The 22,071-nt window shown below is 42.3% G+C and overlaps 3 protein-coding genes across 3 annotated transcripts in view; 2 read left to right on the top strand and 1 right to left on the bottom strand.

Annotated features, from left to right (window-relative positions):
* The window catches only part of map2 (microtubule-associated protein 2), a 95,880-nt gene that overhangs the window by 30,912 nt on the left and 42,897 nt on the right, over positions 1–22,071 (bottom strand). Inside the window, exons 4-5 of the mRNA XM_047602061.1 lie at positions 6,897–7,163; positions 452–541 (exon numbers count right to left, since the gene is read on the bottom strand). Of these exons, the coding sequence (XP_047458017.1) occupies positions 452–541; positions 6,897–7,107 (301 nt within the window). The 5' untranslated portion in view covers positions 7,108–7,163. The remainder of the gene's footprint in view (positions 1–451; positions 542–6,896; positions 7,164–22,071) is intronic.
* LOC125017855 lies at positions 11,905–13,444 on the top strand. The gene is made up of 5 exons (XM_047601374.1): positions 11,905–11,982; positions 12,115–12,206; positions 12,325–12,420; positions 12,711–12,851; positions 13,027–13,444. The coding sequence occupies exons 1-5, from the start codon at positions 11,973–11,975 to the stop codon at positions 13,138–13,140; spliced, it is 453 nt and encodes a 150-aa protein (XP_047457330.1). The 5' UTR covers positions 11,905–11,972; the 3' UTR covers positions 13,141–13,444.
* cenpx (centromere protein X) lies at positions 13,633–15,484 on the top strand. Its single transcript, XM_047601376.1, has 5 exons — positions 13,633–13,698; positions 14,252–14,303; positions 14,382–14,435; positions 14,513–14,601; positions 14,941–15,484. The coding sequence occupies exons 1-5, from the start codon at positions 13,663–13,665 to the stop codon at positions 14,953–14,955; spliced, it is 246 nt and encodes an 81-aa protein (XP_047457332.1). The 5' UTR covers positions 13,633–13,662; the 3' UTR covers positions 14,956–15,484.

Genomic DNA, 22,071 nt, shown 5'->3' with positions numbered 1-22,071 from the left:
GTCCTAGCGTCGCTCGGTGTGACGGCCGATCACTGATGTCAGTGGTTCACCTCGACCCCAGCAAGCAGCTTCATGTTTTCAGCCTGGCTTCACATTGGCAGTTATGATTTTGTCATCTCAATTTCGTTCCTACTGGACCCTCACTCAAGGCTCCTTCTAACAGCGTACACAGGTACACGGTGGAAAATGACAATAAAATGAATCATGCATCTTGAAAATCTGTGTACGCGTTTTAAGGATTATTTCTGGCTTTGGTTACACAGACAGTATCCGTCATGTTCATTGTAGACTTAAGTGTTTTGGAGGATAATAAAAAAAGAAAAAAAAAGATGTGATGATTGGTTCCTGTCAGCTAACAGAGCAGGTTAGCTGACCTGATGACACTAAAGTTGGTTGTACTGTTACTGTAACTCGTGCTGTGTAGACCTGCGTGTTGACGTGTGAGTCTGACCTGATGGCAGCCGCTGAGTCTCCTGTTCCCCCTTCAGCACCGCCACCGCTTCTGCCGTCACTTCCTGCACGATCCGTGCCGACACTTGTTCTGATCGTAAAGAGTCACACAGACACACACAGTCAGTACTATCCTGGAAAATACAAAAAAAGACCTGACTTGAATCAAGCCAATTCAGGCTCGTGTAAAATGGTAAACTGGCTCGCTGCCCAGCTATTTCAGCAAACAGACGTTTCCCCCCCAAAGTACGGCCTAATACTGACTCATTTCACTCGATTTTCTGAAATATGTCACTCTGAATGTGAGACGAAAGGCCATGTGTGTGGGGGGGGGGCCTGAAATCATTTCCATGACTGCAGAGATACTAGGGTTGCTGGGGAAGGTTGGTGGTGTCACCATGGAAACCCACTATCCATAAGAATGTGCAGACTGAAAATAAAAATTTCATGGAACTTAAATGAGTGAAGTTCCAGTGACTGGAACTGTCTGTTGCGCTCCCACGAAGCAAGCAGTTTACACCCTCATGCACAAATAAAAACATCAAGTCTGATCTGAATCCAGTCGTGGCACTTCTGAAGAATGAGGTAAGACTGGTAGTTTTGGCTCTGTTTGATAGTGACAGCAGAGACGCAGACAGACACAAAGAGTGAGGGAATGTCTTGCAGCAAAGGCCTATGCCGTCAAACAATGGAAGACACGGTAACCAGATATAGGCTATGATGGACTATGATCCATGAACAAATATCCCACACCCCTAAAACTCAGTGCAAGACATTAATGATTTAAACAATACTGATGTCATCATTTAGAAAGAGGCAGGAGGTGCTAAATGAGTACAGAACTGCCAACAGTTTTCAATTTTCAAGTAAAAATGGGTGCATGAGTTTTAAATTACATTTTACTAACGTGGCCAAAGATGCATTTAAGTTTTTATTTTCCTGTCATTCAACATGTGTGAATCTGTTTTAATGTTGTCTGGCACACATAGGACTGCAGAGTTCCAATCAAAACCTTCATTTGTGTAGTAACAGTGGTTATGTAGGATTAGGTGGCTGCTGCTGCTGCTGTTTTAGGACCTTTTTCTATGCAGCATCGCCCACACAGCAACGCAAACATGCTGGCAGCCACACACTTAATAACACACACACACACACGTACACACGCACGTCGTCCGGGAACACTTAACACAGCCCACTCACCAACTCAAAGCAGCCATTTCCCCTTTTCAACAGCAAAGTGCAATAAATGTGTGCCACCTATTCAGCGCTTCCAGGCAAAATCCTTTCTTGTAACGTGGAAAAAACGCACGTGAGGCGTCCACGCCAAACCCACGCGTTGGCCGCAAACGATGGCCCCCGAAGCTTCGTCCCGGGGGGGAAATAACCCTGGCGATTTAATTAAGGGTACGTTCAAAAGGCGACACCAGGAGCGCCTGGTTGGCTGTGAAATCGTAGACTTTCAGCTTTTCGGCCGAATCGAGAGAAATGCACAGTCAAAAAGCAGGAGAAGCCCCCTCCCCAAAACACGACCTTGTCACATCCTTAAAGTCAGCTGGCAGTCAGGAAAACCAGCCTCAGTTCAGCTGTCTCAGCATTTCCCTGACAGAGTGATGTCAAATGACATAGCAGCTTCCCCGCCATTGGTTTTGACAGCAGAATACACCCCGAGCACAAACAGCCAGTTAATGCGCATCTTTATCCGCATCAGCAATCAAAAGTAACAACATACACTACCGTACATACATACACAGGGTCATCATACTCTCTTGGTGAAGTAAAAGGCTGCATTACCTGTATGGCTGGCAGGTTGACGCTCAGGGTGCTCCCGCTATGAGCAGAGACTACGAATGGAAGCCCAGAGTCAAGGCACAGCACAACCAGACAGCCACACACACTCACACACACACACACACAGCAGGACTGAGAGGGCACAGAGAGAGCAGGAGCGATGTTTGGTATAATACCAGCAGGCACCCAAAATGTGTAAAGCAAGTGGTCGCCATAGCAACCGCCTGGCAGGCCGCGCTGACTTGTGTCCGTATGCAATTCAGACGCAAGCGAAATGTCACAGCTGCTTCAGCCCGGCTCCAGGAAATGATGACTGTTAATGTCTCTCTGATACCCGACGCGAGTCTGTATCACTTATCGTATTTTCCATTCACTTTTCAATTTCCATCCATATTTTATAGGGCTCGAAGGGATGACGCAGCAGAGGACAAGAACTGCAATGCATTGTGGGCTTAGGGGGCAATTGGAAAGCCTGTTTACATTGTGCGACGCTTTAGTGTGTTAATGTTAGGGCTGGGTATTGGCACTTGTTACCTTTTAGGTATCGACTCAAACAACCCCATACCGAGTAGTATCGAAACTGCACCTGTCAAATGATTACTTCTTCTTTTACCCAGATCCAGAAAAAAAGAGACTGTTTCTATGGTCACCGCGAGCGATTAAAATTGCCATGTTATATCATTATAATAATAGTTTGTATGGCGGTAAAGCTTCTTGTGCTGTGTCTGTGGTGGATCTGGCTGTTCGGCGTTCCGAGATGCCATGGAAACGCTCAAAAGTGTGGCTGTACTACCCATTTGCTGGTACTAGTAAATGCATAAAATGTGGCAAAATTATTTCGGGAACGACAGGGAGTACGAGCAACACGGCACAACCGTCAATCTTTTGTGTGTTGAAACATTAATTGTTAAGTCAATTATTTTCGGCATGATGTAGTAGGCAGCTGTGCGTGCTAACGCTAGCTTGCTCGCTAATTTTTATTTTCAACCGACACAAATAAGGCTTTCCGTAACCAAGGCGATGGGTGGTGACTCCAGGAGACAGGTCGATAAAATGATCATAAGACGAACGTATCGGGACATTCTGCCCTTACTGACACAACTGAAAGCCTGAGTGGTTCAGTCTGCTGCTCGGTTAAAATGAACGGCGCACCTTAAAGTTGAAGATGTGTGAATGGAGTACCATGTGAACAAACAACCTTTGACCCTAAAAATGGCACCTGCGACCCATAATCACTGCACGATGACGTGGCATTTCGAGCCGTATATTTTATATTTCAAAATTAAATAAGTGATTCAGTCGATGTCACATCACCAAAGAAGCTGTCACATGCTGACCCTCAAGACGTAAATGACAAAATCCTTATCATACAATGTATGTTTAGTCTATTCTATCAAATCAGATACACACACTACACACTACACACAGACAAATATATCTGATGGCTAAGGTTTCCCAAAAGAATGAGCATGTGACATGTGCGACATGTGGTTATGAGAGCGGTTCGAGAGAGTATCTTTCCCATCCACAGAGGACAGGTCTGGGATGAGGAATAGATGCATCACCTTCAAGTTACCTGGATGAAGTGGAGTATTTTTCCACATGACTACAACAGTCTCATCGACAACATACAGTCTGTGGCATATGTTTTCAATACGATATACAGCATCTCAAGAGCTTTCGTCAGAGCTCCCATAATAACATCTTTCTTCTTCAGCCTGCTTTTCAAGGGAGAGATTTCCAAACAATGGCGCTGACATTTTTGACATTAGTAAGTGCAGTGGGTGGATTTCCTGCTGTGAGATGAGGCTGCACCTGTGAGGCAAACGCACAATTCACGACATTCAAGAACTTTCTATTCGTCTCCTTCTGCTCTGAGCTTAATATGTCCTCTATGCTTCTGCCAAACATACTGATTTAGGTTGATGAATTGGGGCGGGGGGGACTTTTAACAGAAAATATTGTCCAGGATTCTTGACACTATGCCTAGTTACTTGCGTCAGCTAAGTGACAGAGACAGCAGTCAGTACCCAATAAAACACCAGCGCCTCCTTGGCTTAGCCAACCCATCCACTTCCTACAAGCTCAACAACTCTTTGCGTTCTTTCTTTCTCCCTCTCCATCTCTTACCCTTGACCACTTCTGGCATGGCTGACTGGCTTTCTCAAGTTTGCTACAAAAGGAAAGTCAAGAGCGCAATTTCTTGCTTCAGTACCTCTTGTTGTGTCTGAAGAGCTTTTCACGGGCAGAGAAGACTCTCCAAGTGCCAGCATCAGCCCTTCTGCCACCCATCCTGCCTCAATTATCCCCCACGCTGCCCTGCTCTGGAGCTCTGGAGCAATGCTAATGTGTGCTGACACGACGCTCTGCGGACATGCACGGCTTTGGCTGCACAGCTGCTCAGAGAATGTGCCCCATGCAAGTGATTCAAGAAATATATTGATATACTGAATGATGCTTTGAAAAGTTGGCTAACTTTCAGTTCATTTACACAGTTTTAAGCACCATCATTAGCATGAGAAATGGTCAGGAAGGGTCATCTACAACTTCTATTCTGGCTTTTCACCACTTGAAGGCAAAAAGGTGAAATGGTGAGGTTTGTTGGTCATAGATATACGACAAGTTAATAACGAGAAGTACATGAGACAGTTGGTAATTATGTTTAGCTAGCCAACTTAAAAACAGTCATCTTTAAGAAGAGGGTGATCTGATTCACTTAGTTTCTTCGTTACAGTTTTCTGTTTTAGATGAAACTCAATCAAGAGAATGTGTGACATTTGCAAGACAGTGCTGTTCTTACCCTGCAACATTGTGGAATTTTGATTGTGTGGAGGCAAAACAATTTAGGGGAGCGATTGGATCTCTGTGACTAGTTTACTATCATCTTTATTAACAGTGGTCTGATATTATTTTAAACAGAAATGGCAAAGATTTGATTGATTACAGGGCACCATCAGACTAGAAACCACATCTAAAAAAACATCTGTATGCGTCGTAATCAAGTGGTTGAAGGCTGAGCGTGGTGACCGGGAAGCTTTTGTGTTGACACTTTGAGTATCTACAGGCCAATTCCAGTCATGAGTGATTGAAAATGAACAAGCCTGAAAATATTTGGTGCCAAATTAGTTTGCATGTCAAATGCCACACAGAGGTAAATTTCTTAGACTGAAAATCCTCTAATCTGAAATAGAAATTAATAAAATATGAGAAAAGATTAAGGCTGTAATTATTTTGTTTTGTTCAGTAGTCGTATGATTTGTATTTTGCTGTACCCTGTCACAGCAGAGCCTGCACAGAAAAGATCTGTGTTTTCTACCCCGCACATTGTGTTTAAAGTTAATGAGAGTTTGGCAACAGAAAGGAAAGATGCAAAGACACTGCTCTGGAAGCAAAAGCACAGCTTTTTCAACTTCTGGTACATCCAATGAGATCATTTACTACTGAGTAGAAGTTTCTCGTAATTTTCATTAGTTCATCCCATAGTTTTGACTGCCTGATCTGAGCCCTGAAACAAATGTTGCTATATGATTTTAATGCCGAGACCCATCGCCAAAGTAAACAATGAAATGTGCAGAGAAGCAGATGTGTTCATCTTATCTTCACTATTGTTCCTTTTAAAACTAAATATTTCCATTAAAGGCATAAAAAAAACGGTCAAATGGCAGCAGGCAGCGATTCTCAAAAATACCATTATCACCATTAAAAACTAGTATCAGTAAAGCTCCAATAATGGGGACATGGGAGGTTAATTAGGCTCTTGTCATTGCACGCTAAATGGCCTCATCTGTGGCAAGCTACAGCCCAACAGAACAAAAGCCACTGAAAAGCAAATTGTAGGGGAACTGTTGCCATGGTTACACCATCGGTATGTTATCGGCCTTGTCTCCAGGGTGCGAGTGAGGTGGGGGGGGTGGAGGGGATAGGGAGACAGATTTTATGTGTTAATTATAGCATTGTTAATAACAGTATGCGATGCTAGTGAGAACTGAGAGTTCTGCAAATGTACTCAATAAGAACCAAGACACACCGACATAAATACACATCATCAGCCGAACCATAAGAATCCATAAACATTACAGTCAAAAGTGATTTAAAAAGTCTTGCACACATAAACATACAAATGAAAGAAAAACATGTACGCAAGTGAAAGCGCAAAACATACTCTTGTATGAGTCTCCCCTCTGTTAAAAAACAACAAAAAAACAACTGCTGCTCTCATTTGCCGTGACTGGCACAAAACACTTCTACAGAAAGAAGTATGTTTGACAAACCCTCTGTGTCAGCACATCTGAACACAAGATTAAACACTAACAGGATTTTAATGACCAGGAAAGAACTTAACGGTTACTTTTGGTTATTTTTGCACTTGCACCTGTCAAAAAACAGTCTCACCCACATGCTTCTCAACAGGGGGTCTGATGTGGTCCTTCACATACTGTCACACATCTCATATCATATAGTGTCGACTACTGAATTCCCCTGAAACTACTGCCATCTCTCCATGTCATGATAATTGCTTTTCTCCTCCACAGACTTCCCTTAATATGCCTGTGCAATGGAATCACATCTTGACATCTCTAATTTGTCTATTAGCGCATGTAAACAGATGCCAGATAAAAAAAATAAAACTGAAAAATTTATAAGGACCAGTTAGTTACCTGCAGTTATAGCGTGAGCTCCAGTTAGCTCCCCATTGAAGCCGTTCTCCCTCGCAGAGTAGGGGGCCGTGGCCACGTGGGCTCCGCTCGGCTGACAGGACCTGTAGGCTGAAGAGGAGTAGCCGTTGGCTCCATGGGTGCCACCAGGCTCCTGCCCTCCTGACGGGTCCCACTGGGGGGCGCCGTCTTCTGGCTGTCGACTGTCTGCCATGCTGGTGGTGCAAGCTAGCAACCGGGGAGGGTCAACAAGGGATGGGGTCTCTCTTTCTAGGAGAGATTCAGGAGGAGATGGGAGAAGAGAAGGTGAATTCAGCGTGTCCGTTATTAAGCGCAGCGTTGGCAATGTTGCATAAAGGAGAAAGAACGGTGCGCAGACCAGAGGAGGCTCTGGGACACGCTGAATTCAGTCAGATTCACAAATCTCTTTTTGTCAGTCATAATCCCTGCCGCAGCTCCTCTGAGCTCCACTGTCAACGGTCCTGTGAGTTTGTGTGTAGGTGGTTGTGTGAAATACTGTCCTTGGATGTTGGCAGGCAGATGACAACTGGATGAAACCCTATTGATTTGTGTGCATGTGTGTGTGCAAGTGTGTGTGTGTGTGTGTGTGTGTGTGTGTGTGTGTGTGTGTGTGTGTGTGTGTGTGTGTGTGTGTGTAATGACTCATGTAGCCAGAGGCTCAACTGGAACTCACAAAAGGCTAAAAATGAACAGAGCAGACCTTGGATTTCTGTGGCTCGTGTGTGGTTGTGGGGATGAGGTCCAGTTCAGCATTGGATAAATGTGTTGACTATTATACATGTGCGAAAATCCTTACGGCAAACAAAGCGGATCATATCTCAGATCCTTGGAATTAAAAAAGGAGAGAACGCATGTTTTCAGCGTTGGAGCGCAGGTGATGGATCAGAAGCTGGGGAGGAAAATACAGATCGGCCCATATAATCGCTCAGGGCAGGGGCAGACAGTAAGATTGAATTATGTCTTGAAGAATACTGGGCAGAGGAGATGAATGGGTTTGATGCTGCGTGAGATGAATGAAAAAGGTTGCGTCTGCAACCTCGAAGACCCAAGATATTATATTATGGGCCCCATATTACGTGATGCTTGAATTCAGCAGACAGGGCTTTGTGAGGGGGTTCTTGGACCCCATTTTAATCACTTGCAATTCTAATTTAGAATTAAGAATATTACTGATGTACTCGCACAAATAGCCAGCGCTTCCCTTGTTTGATTGTTTTTGTTCGTGACCATTTTGTCTGTACTGCATGTCTCCATCTGGCCCCTTCTATTCAATGTGAATTCCTCCAACACATTTCTTGAGATTCTTAAGAAGCCTGAATACCATAAGTTAACTTGTGAATACAGTTTCCTAGGAATTACAGTCAATTTCTTCAAATTGGTCTCAAGGATTAACCGCTTAGATCTGATGGCTGAAAAGTCACTGCGGCCTTGTAAAACGTGAAAATGTCCATAATTCAGTAAATCATACTGAAATCAACTTGACTTGACAGGACACTGACCAGTCAACTTGTTTTGTAGATGAGGCAACATGCCCGTACGTCTCCTCACTTCTCACAACAAACCCACTGAGTAACATACACAGGTGCAATTGTTATGTTGTTGAGTGAAGCGCCACCGTCGAGGTTCGCGACCATCCATCCTATCTACTTAACACTAGACAGGTCCACCGCCTGGGTCCCAACTAAGTGCAATACTGTGTGTGAAGTCTTTCGGGTGAGAGGGCGCCACATTTTGGCTGAGCATTGTTTCCTGTCACAATTTGTCATCGTCCTCAGTCTCTACAATTGCCTCAAATAAGGTCGAAATTGACTGTTTGCAAGCGGTTTTTATGGAGCAGCGCACTTGTCCATATGCCGTAAGAGATGCAAGGAGAGAAGGAAGCATTCAGGCAAATGGGTCAGGATGGGACCTCGGTTTGCCTAAAGACAAGATACATCATTAACAGTGACTTTAAAATACATATGTACAATAATGATCTGATGTCTGGATGTCTGGACACCACAATCTATCACCCCTCACTCTCAGACGTTGCCTTCAGCCGGACCTCTTGTCCTACCACTGCCTGCGGGGGATTGTTGTGGAACCAGAAAGACGTTTTAATGCACGTTACAAGCTTCCTCATACTTCTCACAGCTGTAATTTTGGCTAAATGAGAGGGCCCCTTCAATAATACTACTGATCTATCCTTTGTGCTCCTCCTCTGCTATTGACACATACTTGTCCGTCACTCACACAATTTGGCCAATGAATGCATCTGTGCCCCTTCTCCACGACTGTGAGGCTCACACACAGACCCTGCACATAGAGATGTGTACTTGCCACAGCCTCAAACACACAGCTGTCTAAAAGCAAACGCAACACAACGTCAGCCTAACTAAGAAGGATTACAGGTCAAGTCCAGGTCCACATTTACTGGTAAGTCCCAACATGACATTCTTTTTTTTTGAATTTCTGACATTACTTGAGTTGCTCGTTAGTTTTCTAAATTACTAGCCTTCTAGACAACAACAGCTTACTCTTGTTTCGTAATCACAAACTCACAGATTCCTTTTGAAGACAGATATTATTACACAGTCCAGTACAATAACATTCTTCGTCTGGTTTCTTCGCCCAGAGCAGTCTGGTGATGGAAGCCCTGGAAGACTGGTCACAGAACAAAATTTTAAGCATACTCTTACATACCCTAGACCCCAGCGTATGTTACCATTTGTGTCTTCTAGGGCCTAGAAGACACAAATGGCAACAACGTGTTATATTATATAATAGAATCGAATAGAATATCCATTATTGTCATTGCAGATCTCATGTTGTACAGTGCCATATGACTGATGACAGTAAGAGCCACATGAATGTCAGGACCCAGCTTTCCAATAAGAGCATAACATCAACCAAGCTCTGTACTAACCTGAGCATGTACTAACATGCACCCTCCCCAAAAAATGCTGACAAGTTCATGGTTTGAAAACCAGTTTTGTGGGTGCCCTTTGAACATTTTAAATTTTTACACTCCTCTCTTTCTTCCTCAGGTCTCGCCTTAATGCGCTATGCTATATAAAATGCCTTTGGATAATTGAATTGAACTGAGCTGAACCCATCAGAGGAAACATTCAAGCATTACGAAAGTCGGGAAAATTCCTCCTGAGAGGAATGATATTAGTCAAACTTTTGTCTGACTGAAACTCAGACTTTCTGCTGTGGTCAGAGGAAAATCAAAGGTCATATTAAAGGCAAAGGCATCCTAAATGATGAAAGTATTCAAAACCTTTCTAACTTTGGTCTAGACAAACAGGCCAACAAATGAACAGACCACCAGATTAGCACTGTCATCCATACCATAAAATGGCCAAATCGCACTCTCATGGCCAAATTGTGACTTATGGTTTTCCCCTGACAAAACAGCCTCGACTCACAGTGCCATGCAAGCAATCTTGCACCATGAAGTTGTTTGTTGGGGGTTTTTACAACTTCACACGAAACACACTTGTGTGTGTTTTCCATATAAAAATTTGTAGTTGAACAGCATTCGTGACAGTGTTGCGTCACTGCCAAGATGAGATCTTATCCGCGATACTGGATTTAACACTACCACATTGCTGAGGTTGTCGTCAACATCACTAGGTAATTCCCCTTAAGCTACAAACAAAACTAAAGGGGAAGCGAAACCTTTTTTTTTTTTTTTTGGCACATGGACACGGAAACAGACAAACATGCTGTTTGAAGTGTTTATTCATCATGTCAAGAGTTTATGAACGTGGACACAACAAGCATGCAACAACCTATTTGCAGGTTGTTATGTTATAGGTGGTTACTATGTAATGTACAACTTTTATTTGATTTCTTTTAAACCAATAATGTGTAATTAATCTTACAAAAGCATTAAATATTTGTTGGAAACCATCTGCCGTGTTACTGGGCCCTCTGTTGAAAACGTTGTTTCTCTTTTCTCACTAGCCCAAAAAACAGCAGCAAAGATTTCCATGGACCATTTGAAACTGGAGCTGAGAATATGCTCTAAATAGCATCACAACACACTGCACAAGACATGACTAGCCTCGCATTCTTGTGATGTCATTTTTTTTTTTTTTGTACCGGATATGATCTAGGAAACTGAGTTGTAGCTTTAGAAAAATGGTAGATTTAGGAAGAGGAAGACAATACAATGTTTACAATATAAATGAATTCATTAACGATGTGACCAGTGTATAAGAGGCATGATGCCCTGTGGATGTCTACTTATAGGCAGATTCTGCTGTATGTCAACATGAATGTGTAATAAGCAAAAACAAAGAATTTGTTCCAGCACATCTATCTGTGCCGATGGAATGTCCCGAAAACATTGTTTCATTTATGTGATCGTCCCAAAAACAGCAGCGAGCTCTTCTCTCTGTTTCAGTGAACCATGTACAACATGTAATTAGCAGGACGTTTGCGTCTGTTATTAGCACAATGCACAACGAGGTCAAGACGAGATAAGTATTTTCTTTGAAGGAACAGATTTTCTGATATTCCACGTGCCATTGTCTCCACGCTAAGCACGCTAGTATACAAATGCTTCAGTTACGCGCTGTAGCCGATGTAAAAGAATATCTGGAATTACAAGAAGCTTGTGTGTCCTGTCAAGTGACATGTCAGCCTCACACTACCTGCACTATGCACAGTACTTATATAAAATATATTCCTTCTAGAAAAAAATATAAAATATAGCATTTAGTAGCGAATCTTAAAGAAAAATACGCAAAAAACAGCGACTTAGTTGTTCATGTTTACTACTTTGTAATATCATAAGGAAGTAGAACAGGTTAGCCTACTTCACTGTCACATGCTACGTAATGCCAGCCATCTCTACCCCCCCCCCCCACACACACACACCAACACACACACACACACACACACACACACACACACAAACAGCTGCTAAACAAGTCTAGTAAATCAATGAAATATTTTTCCTGTGAGGGGACACTTCCTCGTCGCGCGCTATATAAAGGACCGAAAATAAAGCCACTCCACAGCAGGTTAGTCTCCACTCATCAGCACCAGCACATCAGCATCACAGCGATGAGTTCAGGTAAGCAAAACCCCTCTTGAGTTCATGTCTCATCTGTTAAGCTGATCACCTTGCAAACTATTTTGTTCCCCATTTTCTGCATTTTCTCATTGTGCCTTGTTTACAATGTCTTCGAACTCATCTTTCCTCCAGACAACGCGGAAGTGATGCCAGCACCAGCAAAACGAGTGTTCATCAGTCTCCCAAAGAAATTCATTCCTGGTTTGAGTGAGAACTATGAACTGGTAAAGAGTTTCTCTATATAATAAATGACTACAAAAATGGACAGTACACTTTATAAAGTTTTAGCGTTTTTGATATAAAATGCCTGGAAGCTCACGATTTTTCTCTCTCATTTAACAGGACCATGGACTGCTTATAAGAGACCTGAATCCCTTCATAAATGAGGGATACATAGTGGTTTACTTTAGAGAATGGGGAACCGTCACATCGTGTAAGGTAAAGACTGAAAATATATTTCTTCTTTTAACAACTTTGTCTCTTTATTTGTCAATGTCAAAATATGTAAAAACCCAAGAAAATATAAAATATTGCTAAATTAAAAATACAATAATTAAAAAGTCACAATAAAGCTCTTAAACTTAATATATATATGTGTGTGTGTGTGTGTGTGTGTGTGTGTGTGTGTGTATGTGTGTAGATATAGTAGTATAGTATGTACATACATAATGAAAATAACAATGTCTTGCAACCTATGAAATGTGTTTGTCTATTGATTTGAATCTCAGGTTAAGAAGATCCCCAACTCTGATAAGACACTGGCCTATGTGCTGTTTTCTTCAGAGGATGAAGCAGACAGAGCTGACTGGGCTGGTCCTCATTATATCGGCGGCATGGAAGTGAGCGTGAGACGAATTGTTAGTCCGAAGGTGAGTGGAACCCAGCGTTATTTTCCTGGCCTGGGAGCCTGTAATGTCCAAGGCACCTTGTAGAAACAGCGTGTAAACAGAGAAATGCAGATTACCGGTGCAAGTGAACAGTTGTTGTAAGCTCATTCATCGGCTGACATATTAAAAAAAAAAATAAAAAAAATCTGTCTTGCAGTGTGAGGGCGACACAGGCGAAGAGTTGGCTGCAGCTGCTACAAAACCTCCAGCACGCCGCTCAATGGGCCTGGGCTACATTCTGGAAGATGCTCAGTGGTTGGATGACGAATGATATGAAGGACTAAACAAAGGACTCTTTCACCACACCAGTGTAATATTTTAGAAGGATATGCGTGTTTCAGAGCACATACTAACACATATGTATCTGTTTATATAGCTATGATATGCTGCTATAATGCTGCTATAAGTGCATAATGCTGTATATATATTATATATATATATCGTGAACCAGGGATATTGTTGTAATATATTGTATAAATGAAATAGTCATTCTGTCTTTTCTGCAGTGTTTAGCTGCAGAAATAATGGTTAAATATCTCAAACTATAAGCCTATGGTGTGAGAATAAAAATATGAGGACACAGTCGGTGTTGCTTTTGCTGAGTCATTATTTTAGAGGCTTCCATTATGTGGCGCACTCAAAATGAGGTACAATCAAATCAAATAAATATATATTTTTTCAAATTAAAAGTGTGGACGGGGAGAGTTGCATGTGAGGGCGGTGCGAATGTCGTCATAAGCGGAACAGCCAATCACAGCACAGAGCGCCAAGCTTCCGCTTCAAAAAACAAAACATGGCGGAGAGGGACGCCGAAATTTGCTTCAAGAAGGTAAGAGCAGCTATATCCGCTCCGTCCATTAGAACTGTTCACACTAAGTTCGTTTCCACATCACAAGGTAAAACTAAACACTGATTCTTCACGTTCTCTGCCTTATGCCTTTACGCCTACTCTGTTAAGAAAGCGTCGCTTTGGAGTGGTGGCGGCATAAAACCTCATACATTGTGAAGATATCCAACTATTCGTTTAATTTAATAACACATAGGTGTGCGCCGAATTGAAGAGCGATTCACGCTGATTCAAAATTACCTCTGTGTTCAAGGGCGACATGCGGTAATTTCCCCGATACGGAAGAGTCAGTTAACTTAACATTTCCCCGATGGCAGTTCGTTAGGTGGAAGGTACGCATGAGGAAGAACCACCTAGATAAAAACAGATGCCAAACTGATCTATCACGGGCTTTTATAAATGCCGACTAGGAGTTAAGTGCTATTGCACCTGTATTGCATTTAGTTTACTTTACTGCTAGACGCACACACATCCCAAATGTTATTCCAGAGGGGACGCATTGCAAAGTTATTATGTGTCATTTTCTTGTGTACAGGAAACAGTAAGCAAACTCTTGACTAGTTTCTTCAAAGAGGACAAAACCAAACGTGAGTTGCACTTTGTCACCAGTGACTTTGTGTTGTGTTTGTGATTCTGCGGCTCAACTACTTCTCGTTGTGTTCCAGTAAGTGGTGATGCTGCGCTGCTCATGGCAGACGTGCTGAAAGTGTTTGTCCAAGGTAAATGAGATCTGCTGTTGCTAGTGTAGCCTTAGATACAGTACGAAACTCTTCATCTGTTCATCTCTCATTCCCAGAGGCGTCTGTGAGGTCACAGAAACAAGCCGAATCTGAGGACTGTGACCAAGTGGACATTGAACATTTTGAAAAGATTCTACCTCAACTGGTGCGTAGCTCCACAAAACAACATTTTATTTATTTATTTTTTTATCAATTTGTTATTTAGGTACTTTAGCTCTTATATTCTTAATGTTGAGGCTCCTCCAGTGTCGTTTTCAGTCACTTTTGGGTGAAATATGTGTGAGATTTAGTGGCCACACAAGTAAATCCTATAGTTTTGAGTTGCATAAACTGTTTTAAACTATCTTAAAATCATTACAATATCACATGAGAACTTGAAATGTTTACTGTTTTGTGCGTGTGTGTGAATACGTTCAGACCTCTACAATCTAATGTGTATGTTTCATTTCCATTATCTCAGTCTTGTATCTCTTTTCCAATGCAGCTTCTGGACTTCTAGCACAGTGATGCCACTAGATGGAGCCAGAGTGCTGCCAGCATGTCTCTCCTACAGTTGCCACAGCTACAACTTTAGTTTTACTGGTGTAAAATTAAACCTTAATTTAATGGCTACTCAATTGTGAGACTAGATTAAGACTGTCAGACTGCAGACTTTATACAGGTTTAGGGATTTGAAGAGAAAGTACCAGTGCCGCTTTCTTCTTAATAAGGGTTATTTTCTCTGAAAACATACTTATGCACAATGATGGTGGTGCCAGGCCGTTTGTATGTCTGTTTGTGTGTAGCAGGATCGGGTGCATAACAAATATGATAACCCACCACCAAATAGATTGATTGGCATGAAGTCTGGTACAGATACACATGACTCCAAGAGAATGAGTCAGAATGTTTTTGTGTTTCCCTGAATTTTCCTGATTGACTTTAACCCTCAGACAAAATGGGTGTCTATTGCTATTTGAGTAAAATTTGTTATGGCTCAGTTATTGAACTTGTTGCTAATAAATTTGGCGCTGGCCTTCGTGTCTGTACTACCTGTGATCACATTAGCAGTGGAACCACATTTCAACAAGCATCAAAATTACACTGGTCAATAATACAGTTTATGAGCAAAATACATGCAAAACTAATGACTGTGCTTAATTATAATTAGCAGGTGACAGCATGCACTTGACTAAGACCGCTAATGTGAACATTATACCCTGCTGTCATTAGAATGTTAGAAATGTCTAAATGAGGATGGCGACATTAGCATTTTTCTCGAATCTCTTGCGAGCGAAGCTGCATAACATTATGAAAAACCTGACCTCATACGTTTGTGTATATATACAAAACATTTATCTTTAACAAATCCTCGTCTTTCTCTCCTTGAGAGCAAAAGAAATGAAAGACGTAACTTGGGCTCTTTTGTTTCGCTGGCGTATAAAAGTGGCAGCCAGAACAGATGATTTTAATTTGGGGTCATAACATGAGTCTGGAAATGAGCAAGAGCCGCTGCAAACATGTTCGCCCGAAAGGAAGGAGTTAATGCACAGTTTCACAACCTGGAGCGTGTTGTCTCGAACATGTCCGCGAGTCACGGGTCGCTCTGAAAGGCTCTTTGCAAATTCACCTTAGAAGCACCATAACCTGCACCACTCAGTCAGATAATTGTTAGCCTTCAAGCAGAAAGAGCAGAGGCATTCACATGAGCTGTAACTTAAAAACACCTCTACCGGAAAGAACAACAAATTTTGAAAGTGCCTGACAGGGGCCACAAGTGCTCTTAGTATCTGGACTTGAAGGAGTGGCGTGTTCAGTTCCACTAAGCCACTAAGCCAGTGATAGAACACATATCTAATAATACAAAGTAAGAGATAAGTGGGAAAAGAAAAGAAGCCTCTGTTCAATTTGAGAGTACAGAGGCTTTTATAGTATCTGACTTGAGTACTGCTTGATAAAGAGTTAATCTTCTCTTTTCTCTCTCTTTCTTCTCTCTTACTTGAGTCTGTGACAAATGTAAAATGACGAGAAACAAAAGTTTTTAAAGACACTGGAGGTGCATATGACTGAGGGCCATCCTCATTATGTGGTTTCCCTTTACAATATGAATTTAACCAGAACAATATTAACACTTTCCTCGAGAACCTTCCCCTACGCCTGTGAAACCGCCCCAAGTATAAGATTGTAAGTCAAAGTTTCATTGTCACATTCAAAGTTTGCAGCAGTGTCTTGGCATAATTGCTGCAGAATGTTCGGCCCTGTTATAAATAAACGTCTCCACGTCCTTCCAAAATGCAGTGAAGGAGGCAGTGACAAATACGTAACTGCTTCTGGCTCAGAGCTACAAAAGTGTGCATTTAATACCATCGCTATGTCAATAAATTTGGAAATCCTTGTGTCCGATGGCCTGAGATCAAGCACGGAACTGGAAGGGGCGTGACTGGGCTTTGCGCTATGATGTTATTGTGCATTTAGATAATTCGATCAGTTCTTATTACAGCTGCCACTTGCTATCCATCCTAATATAATGACTGTTTGACTGTAGCCGAGCATACAATACAATGGGCTTTGGTCAATGTAAGCAATACGACTTGGGGAAGATGCATCACAAGGTATTTTGCACATATTAACATTACGTAAAAGTTGTAGTATACAGTGTGTGGGACTGATAAATGACACTTGGAGACTGGAATAATAAATAGCCTATTAAGGCAGTTTAATTCAACTGGATCAACCTTTAAAAATCCTATAGTATAGATCTGAAATGCAGGGGTTTTAACCTTGGCTTCATGTTGCTGTGCAGGGATGCTTGGACCTCAATATACTAGCTTCTAATTGCTTCTAGTTATTTCTTTACCTTGATCTCACAATAACGGCACAAGTACGCTCATGTGGTTCTACTGTAAAAGGACAGAGACAGAGATAAACTGCAAGCCTACAGTCAGACACAAAAAGGAAATACTCTTAGAGGGAATTGGTGATTGCACTGTGGCGCTTCAAGCATTTGCAGAGGAGCCTGTGTTGCTGTGCATTATTGTGTGTGTGAAGGAGCGATTTATCATTTAGCTCTGCAGTCCACGGAGATCTAGAGACTGAAGGGAAGTCTGCTGGAGAAAACAGGAGTCAATAACTGCAGCCTGCGACTGAGGCGCTGCTTCAGTGAGCACTAGTCACTGTGTTCACTGCACATTCAATACCGCTGCTCACTGTCTACCCATCCAGAAGATGGGACAGGAGGAAACAGATTGGAATATGATAAAAGAGAAAAGATTAGAAATGTGATTCCCGCTCAGGGGGCAACTTTGCATTTGGATTATACGGGAGAAGACTGAGAGGAAAAGGGAATGAAGTTAAGGTTAGACTATTTGCATGTAAAAGGCTACACTGTCACGGAAACTTCACTGAGAATGTATCGATAGCTGTACTTGAAGGCAGCATTTAGCAGAGTTTACACTCTATTAAATCAAATAGCTCGCTTATCAGGAACGAAAACAAAGCAATATACAACTGAACATGAAAACTAAACAAAAGTACTGAAGAAAGGGAAATTTTGTGTACAATTGTAACTAGTAACAGAGACATTTTGCACAAAATCCCAAACTCCTAGAGGGACTTGAGTCAACAATGAAAAAAATCATCAGGATTTATCATCTGGGAGGCATGAAACATGAAACTGTGGACACATCAAAGTGACATCACAGAGCAAGGCCAATTGTGACGACACGTCACGTCCACTTTTAGAAAAAGAGTTGCACCTGAACACATCGCGAAGACTACCGTCAGCAGGTATCTGGTGCGTAAGACTGCCTGAAGCCCGAACCCTAACTGCGAGACCTGCTATCGACTGTGAGGCTAGGAGGCTAGGAAGAGCTACAAACTTCATACAATGAATATTGGTACTTAAAGCACTTTACAGTCACAATGACACATCTAGCCACTTGTTCAAACAAGTGTACACACATTCTCTACCAATTCACCAGTGCCAATATCAGTGTCTTCCCCAAAGAGACTTTGACATGTGGTCAATGTACTGGGGATCAATCTGCTAACCCTCTGCTCGACTTACTGAGCCACAGCCGTCCCATGGTCATCTGATCATGGTCATGTTGCTGTGAAAATATCTGTGCATATGAATGTTCAGATTAGAATAAGATGTAAAATGTGAATCAGCTTAAAAGCTGATAACAATGGCCAAGCAGTGCCAATGGTGTGTTATATACTGCTAGAGCCATAGATGTTGACCAACATTGATATATCGGGATATTTCAGTTTGGAGAAAAGCAGTACAACTAGTTTAGCTACAGTTTGTATGACTAGCAGTGTTACTTATCATGGGGTATTCAAGCTCAACAGTTAGTATCTGGGCTGCGCAAGCACACCGCAAAAGGTTGACAATATCCGCAAAAGATTTACAATAAAGATAGAGAACAAGGCTTCGGGGTAGCAGTGAATACACAGGCACATAGACGTGAACTGTCAAGGATATGTGATGGCTGTAAGCTCTTGCAGACTAAACGGATCAAAGCCAAGAGTCAATGGAGCTTCGCATGACTCAGATCTAAAGGGAACACCAGTGTGAATGAAACCTCTGCGAAGACTCCACAACGCTGCACCTCACTCACTCCTTTACGAACGCTCCTTCACACGCCCTCTCAGCTTCTGCCCAAATGCCGCAGCAGTACATTTTGGATTGTTCCTTTACTGTCTCTTCTGTCGCTTGTTCAACAACTGTGTCCCCGTAGGGGCCCCCTTCGAGCAGCACTTCCAGTATTAAGAGTCATAAAATACGATGATGAGGCTGCTGCCCTGAAGTCTACGTGCTGTCTGTCGATGAAGGTCACTGAGCCCTGCGGCTGATTTCCAGACCCAACAAGATCAAGCTAAGGGTGTCAGCGTGGTGCTGGGGAAAGGAAAGGAAAGGAAAGGGAAGAGTCAACCAGGCTGGTTTCCTCTGCACCTGTAGAGCTGTTGAACCTTCTATAGGGATGACAGGGTTTGTGCACAATGGTGTGTTTCAAGTCGCGAGTATTAATGGAACAGCACCACCTCCTGGGTTAAACATTTAAAATACACTGATTAGCCATAATATTATGACGGGGGAAGTGAATAACATTGGCCATCTTATGACAACACAGTATTCTGCTGGAAAACCTTTGGACTACACCAAGGAGAAGACGAATAGAATACCAAACAATGGATTATTCGGTTAATACAGTGGTCCGTCCATTGAGTGGCGAGGTTGAATCACATTGTGATATGATAGAGTTAGATGTTGGGCATCTCGGTAGACAGCAGGTCTGTTGCACTTGGCAAAAAGCCTGTGGCACTTCGCCAAGGGGTTGATGATGCCGACAGGGACTCTCTCCGTGTCAGGGATGAATGGAGTTGAACAGTGGGCAGACAAGCACAGCTGGGCGCTGCTGCAATTAGACATTTAGGAAAGTAACCTGTCAGTCTCTAATGTGTGCGGTAACAGTAGCGTTATATCTTTCCTGTGATGTCCGTCATCTCTTTGTGAAATGATCAAAACACGACAGCTACTGATTTACAATGATTCGTCAAGTTACTGTGATATACAACAAATGTTGCTTATATCATAAAAGATGACTTTCTCTTAACAGATGTTATGAATAAAGCGAAATGATGTAGCGTAGACTAACACAAATGCACATACTTTCTGGTGATGCATTCAAATATCCTACACAGTTTCCTAAAGCATCTCTAGAGAGCCTTATGTAACAAGATGAAGGTGAAAAGCATTTATCAAAAGAGCCTGCACTTGATGCTTCTGCCCTGCTTTTAAAAGCATGTTCTGGAGAAGGAGAGGCCAGTGCACTACCTGATGGTATGAATGAAATAAAAGAAATGTGACGCTGTGGGTGAATTAATGGAATTTAAATATTATAAACACTTGATTAGGCATGTGGAGCAACAGATAATGTTTTCTTCTAGTTAAGTCTTGCAATCATGAAATCGTGATTACGTTCCTTTGATACAATTTCCAAGGAAATAAAAGCCACTATTATTTGTGAAACAAAGCTTTAAACAAGAAACAAGTGATGACGTATTTTCTTGACACCTGCTGCCATCCATCTGTCTTACCAAATGGCAACCTCCAAGGATGAATGAAGAAGGAATGCAACATGAAACGGCCAAAAACTGCAGTTCCTTGAATACCTTTTGAGGCTGATGGCAAAAGCAAATAAAATCCAATCCAAATGTCCAAATTTACAAGAGGATTAAACTTGTTTACAGCCTGATAGAAATATCTGTTTGCTCTCTGTAGTTAATTTCTCAGAGACAACCAGTTGTATAACTTATGTGTTTAAAGTATATCAGGGCTTTAGGTAATACATAATTAAGGATGTAGTGGGTGCAGGGTGTATGATCTGACAACATGTGGTCCATCTCTTAGCCCATATATGAGTTAGTAAGCGGGGGCCATACACTGAGCTTCAAAATGATCTTCAAGAAACCAATTGGTGACATCACAAAGAGTTTGTACATGTTGACATGCGGCCTATGTACTTTACTTTAATACCTCTGTACGAATGAAGAAACCAGATGTGCTGCCAATGTGTTGCCAACTTGAGGCTACAGTCATTAAATCACAGGTAAGAAGATCATTTACTGTGTACACTCTATATACCACATACAATATGCCAATGCAATTTGTTTTTCATGAACCACAATAACACTATTTAAAAGAAAAGGCAGCTTCAGTGCGTCTGATTTATCGATATATTATCATCTTAATATAACTGGATAATTGGTTACTAAGCTTCACCCTCAGATGTGTTTTACTGTGCTCATGAATAATTCACTTTTTTTTTAATGGCAAACTAAGGCGTATTACGTCTCTCGTCTCCGGCTGCCACACAGTTCAACCTGACATTGTTGCTCCGATATCCGTATCCTTTCAGCTACCTCATGCGAGCGAACTGTTCGCTTTAACAGGGATGAATCAACATTTTCGACACACTGCTGGTGTGAGGGCGCGAAAATAATCCGACAAACGCGCTGAATGCAACTCTTACGCGAGGATACTGGTTTCAAAGTATCACTGAAAAAAGCCTAAAGATCTTGAAAAGCTTTTTACAGCTGCTTTGGGGGTCGATTTTGCTGAGAATAGACCACATTTTTTCCTCCTGCGACTGTCTGGCTGTGTAGTTCGGGTCATAAGTAATTCACAGAGGAAGGGACGGATAGCCCGCAGAAGTATAATAGTGTTTATAATTTGAGTTCCTGTTGACATCGCTTCATTTATAGACGCTGCTCCTGGCACAGACTGTGTGAGTTGCACCTTCCCTCCCCCCCGTCAGTTCCACAACAGACACAAGGAGGTCATCAGGGTCATCACCCACTAACCCGATGTGGGCGTTGCATGCGGGCGCGTAGGGCAGGAGCAAGAGCTAGGAGCTACCACCTCCACAAATACCGCTGCTCTGAGGGTGTCCTACTTAGCCGTGTTGCTCAGGCTAAAAAATCAATTCCCTTCGAAGAATTGATCACGTTTGCCTCCAAGACGCCATGAACTGTTGGGAGAAGTTGTAGCTAATAAGACGGAACAGGTTCCTCTTTCACCTTCCCCGGGTTCAAGGGGAAGCGATGAAAGTGGGAGTGGGAGACACCAAAG

The sequence above is a fragment of the Mugil cephalus genome, chromosome 12 (genome assembly GCF_022458985.1).
Source record: "Mugil cephalus isolate CIBA_MC_2020 chromosome 12, CIBA_Mcephalus_1.1, whole genome shotgun sequence".
Taxonomy (NCBI): Eukaryota; Metazoa; Chordata; class Actinopteri; order Mugiliformes; family Mugilidae; genus Mugil; species Mugil cephalus.
Note: the sequence above shows the minus strand (reverse complement) of the source record. Positions and strands in the feature narration are given on the sequence as shown.

Excerpts from the sequence above, each read along its gene's own strand:
- LOC125017855 (XM_047601374.1), top strand. Across the intron at positions 12,207-12,324 it reads TGAGTGAGAACTATGAACTG|GACCATGGACTGCTTATAAG; the intron begins GTAAAGAGTTTC and ends CTCATTTAACAG. Across the intron at positions 12,852-13,026 it reads GACGAATTGTTAGTCCGAAG|TGTGAGGGCGACACAGGCGA; the intron begins GTGAGTGGAACC and ends TCTGTCTTGCAG.
- cenpx (XM_047601376.1), top strand. The coding sequence starts at position 13,663 with ATGGCGGAGAGGGACGCCGAAATTTGCTTCAAGAAG. Across the intron at positions 14,304-14,381 it reads CAAAGAGGACAAAACCAAAC|TAAGTGGTGATGCTGCGCTG; the intron begins GTGAGTTGCACT and ends GTTGTGTTCCAG. Across the intron at positions 14,436-14,512 it reads GCTGAAAGTGTTTGTCCAAG|AGGCGTCTGTGAGGTCACAG; the intron begins GTAAATGAGATC and ends TCTCATTCCCAG.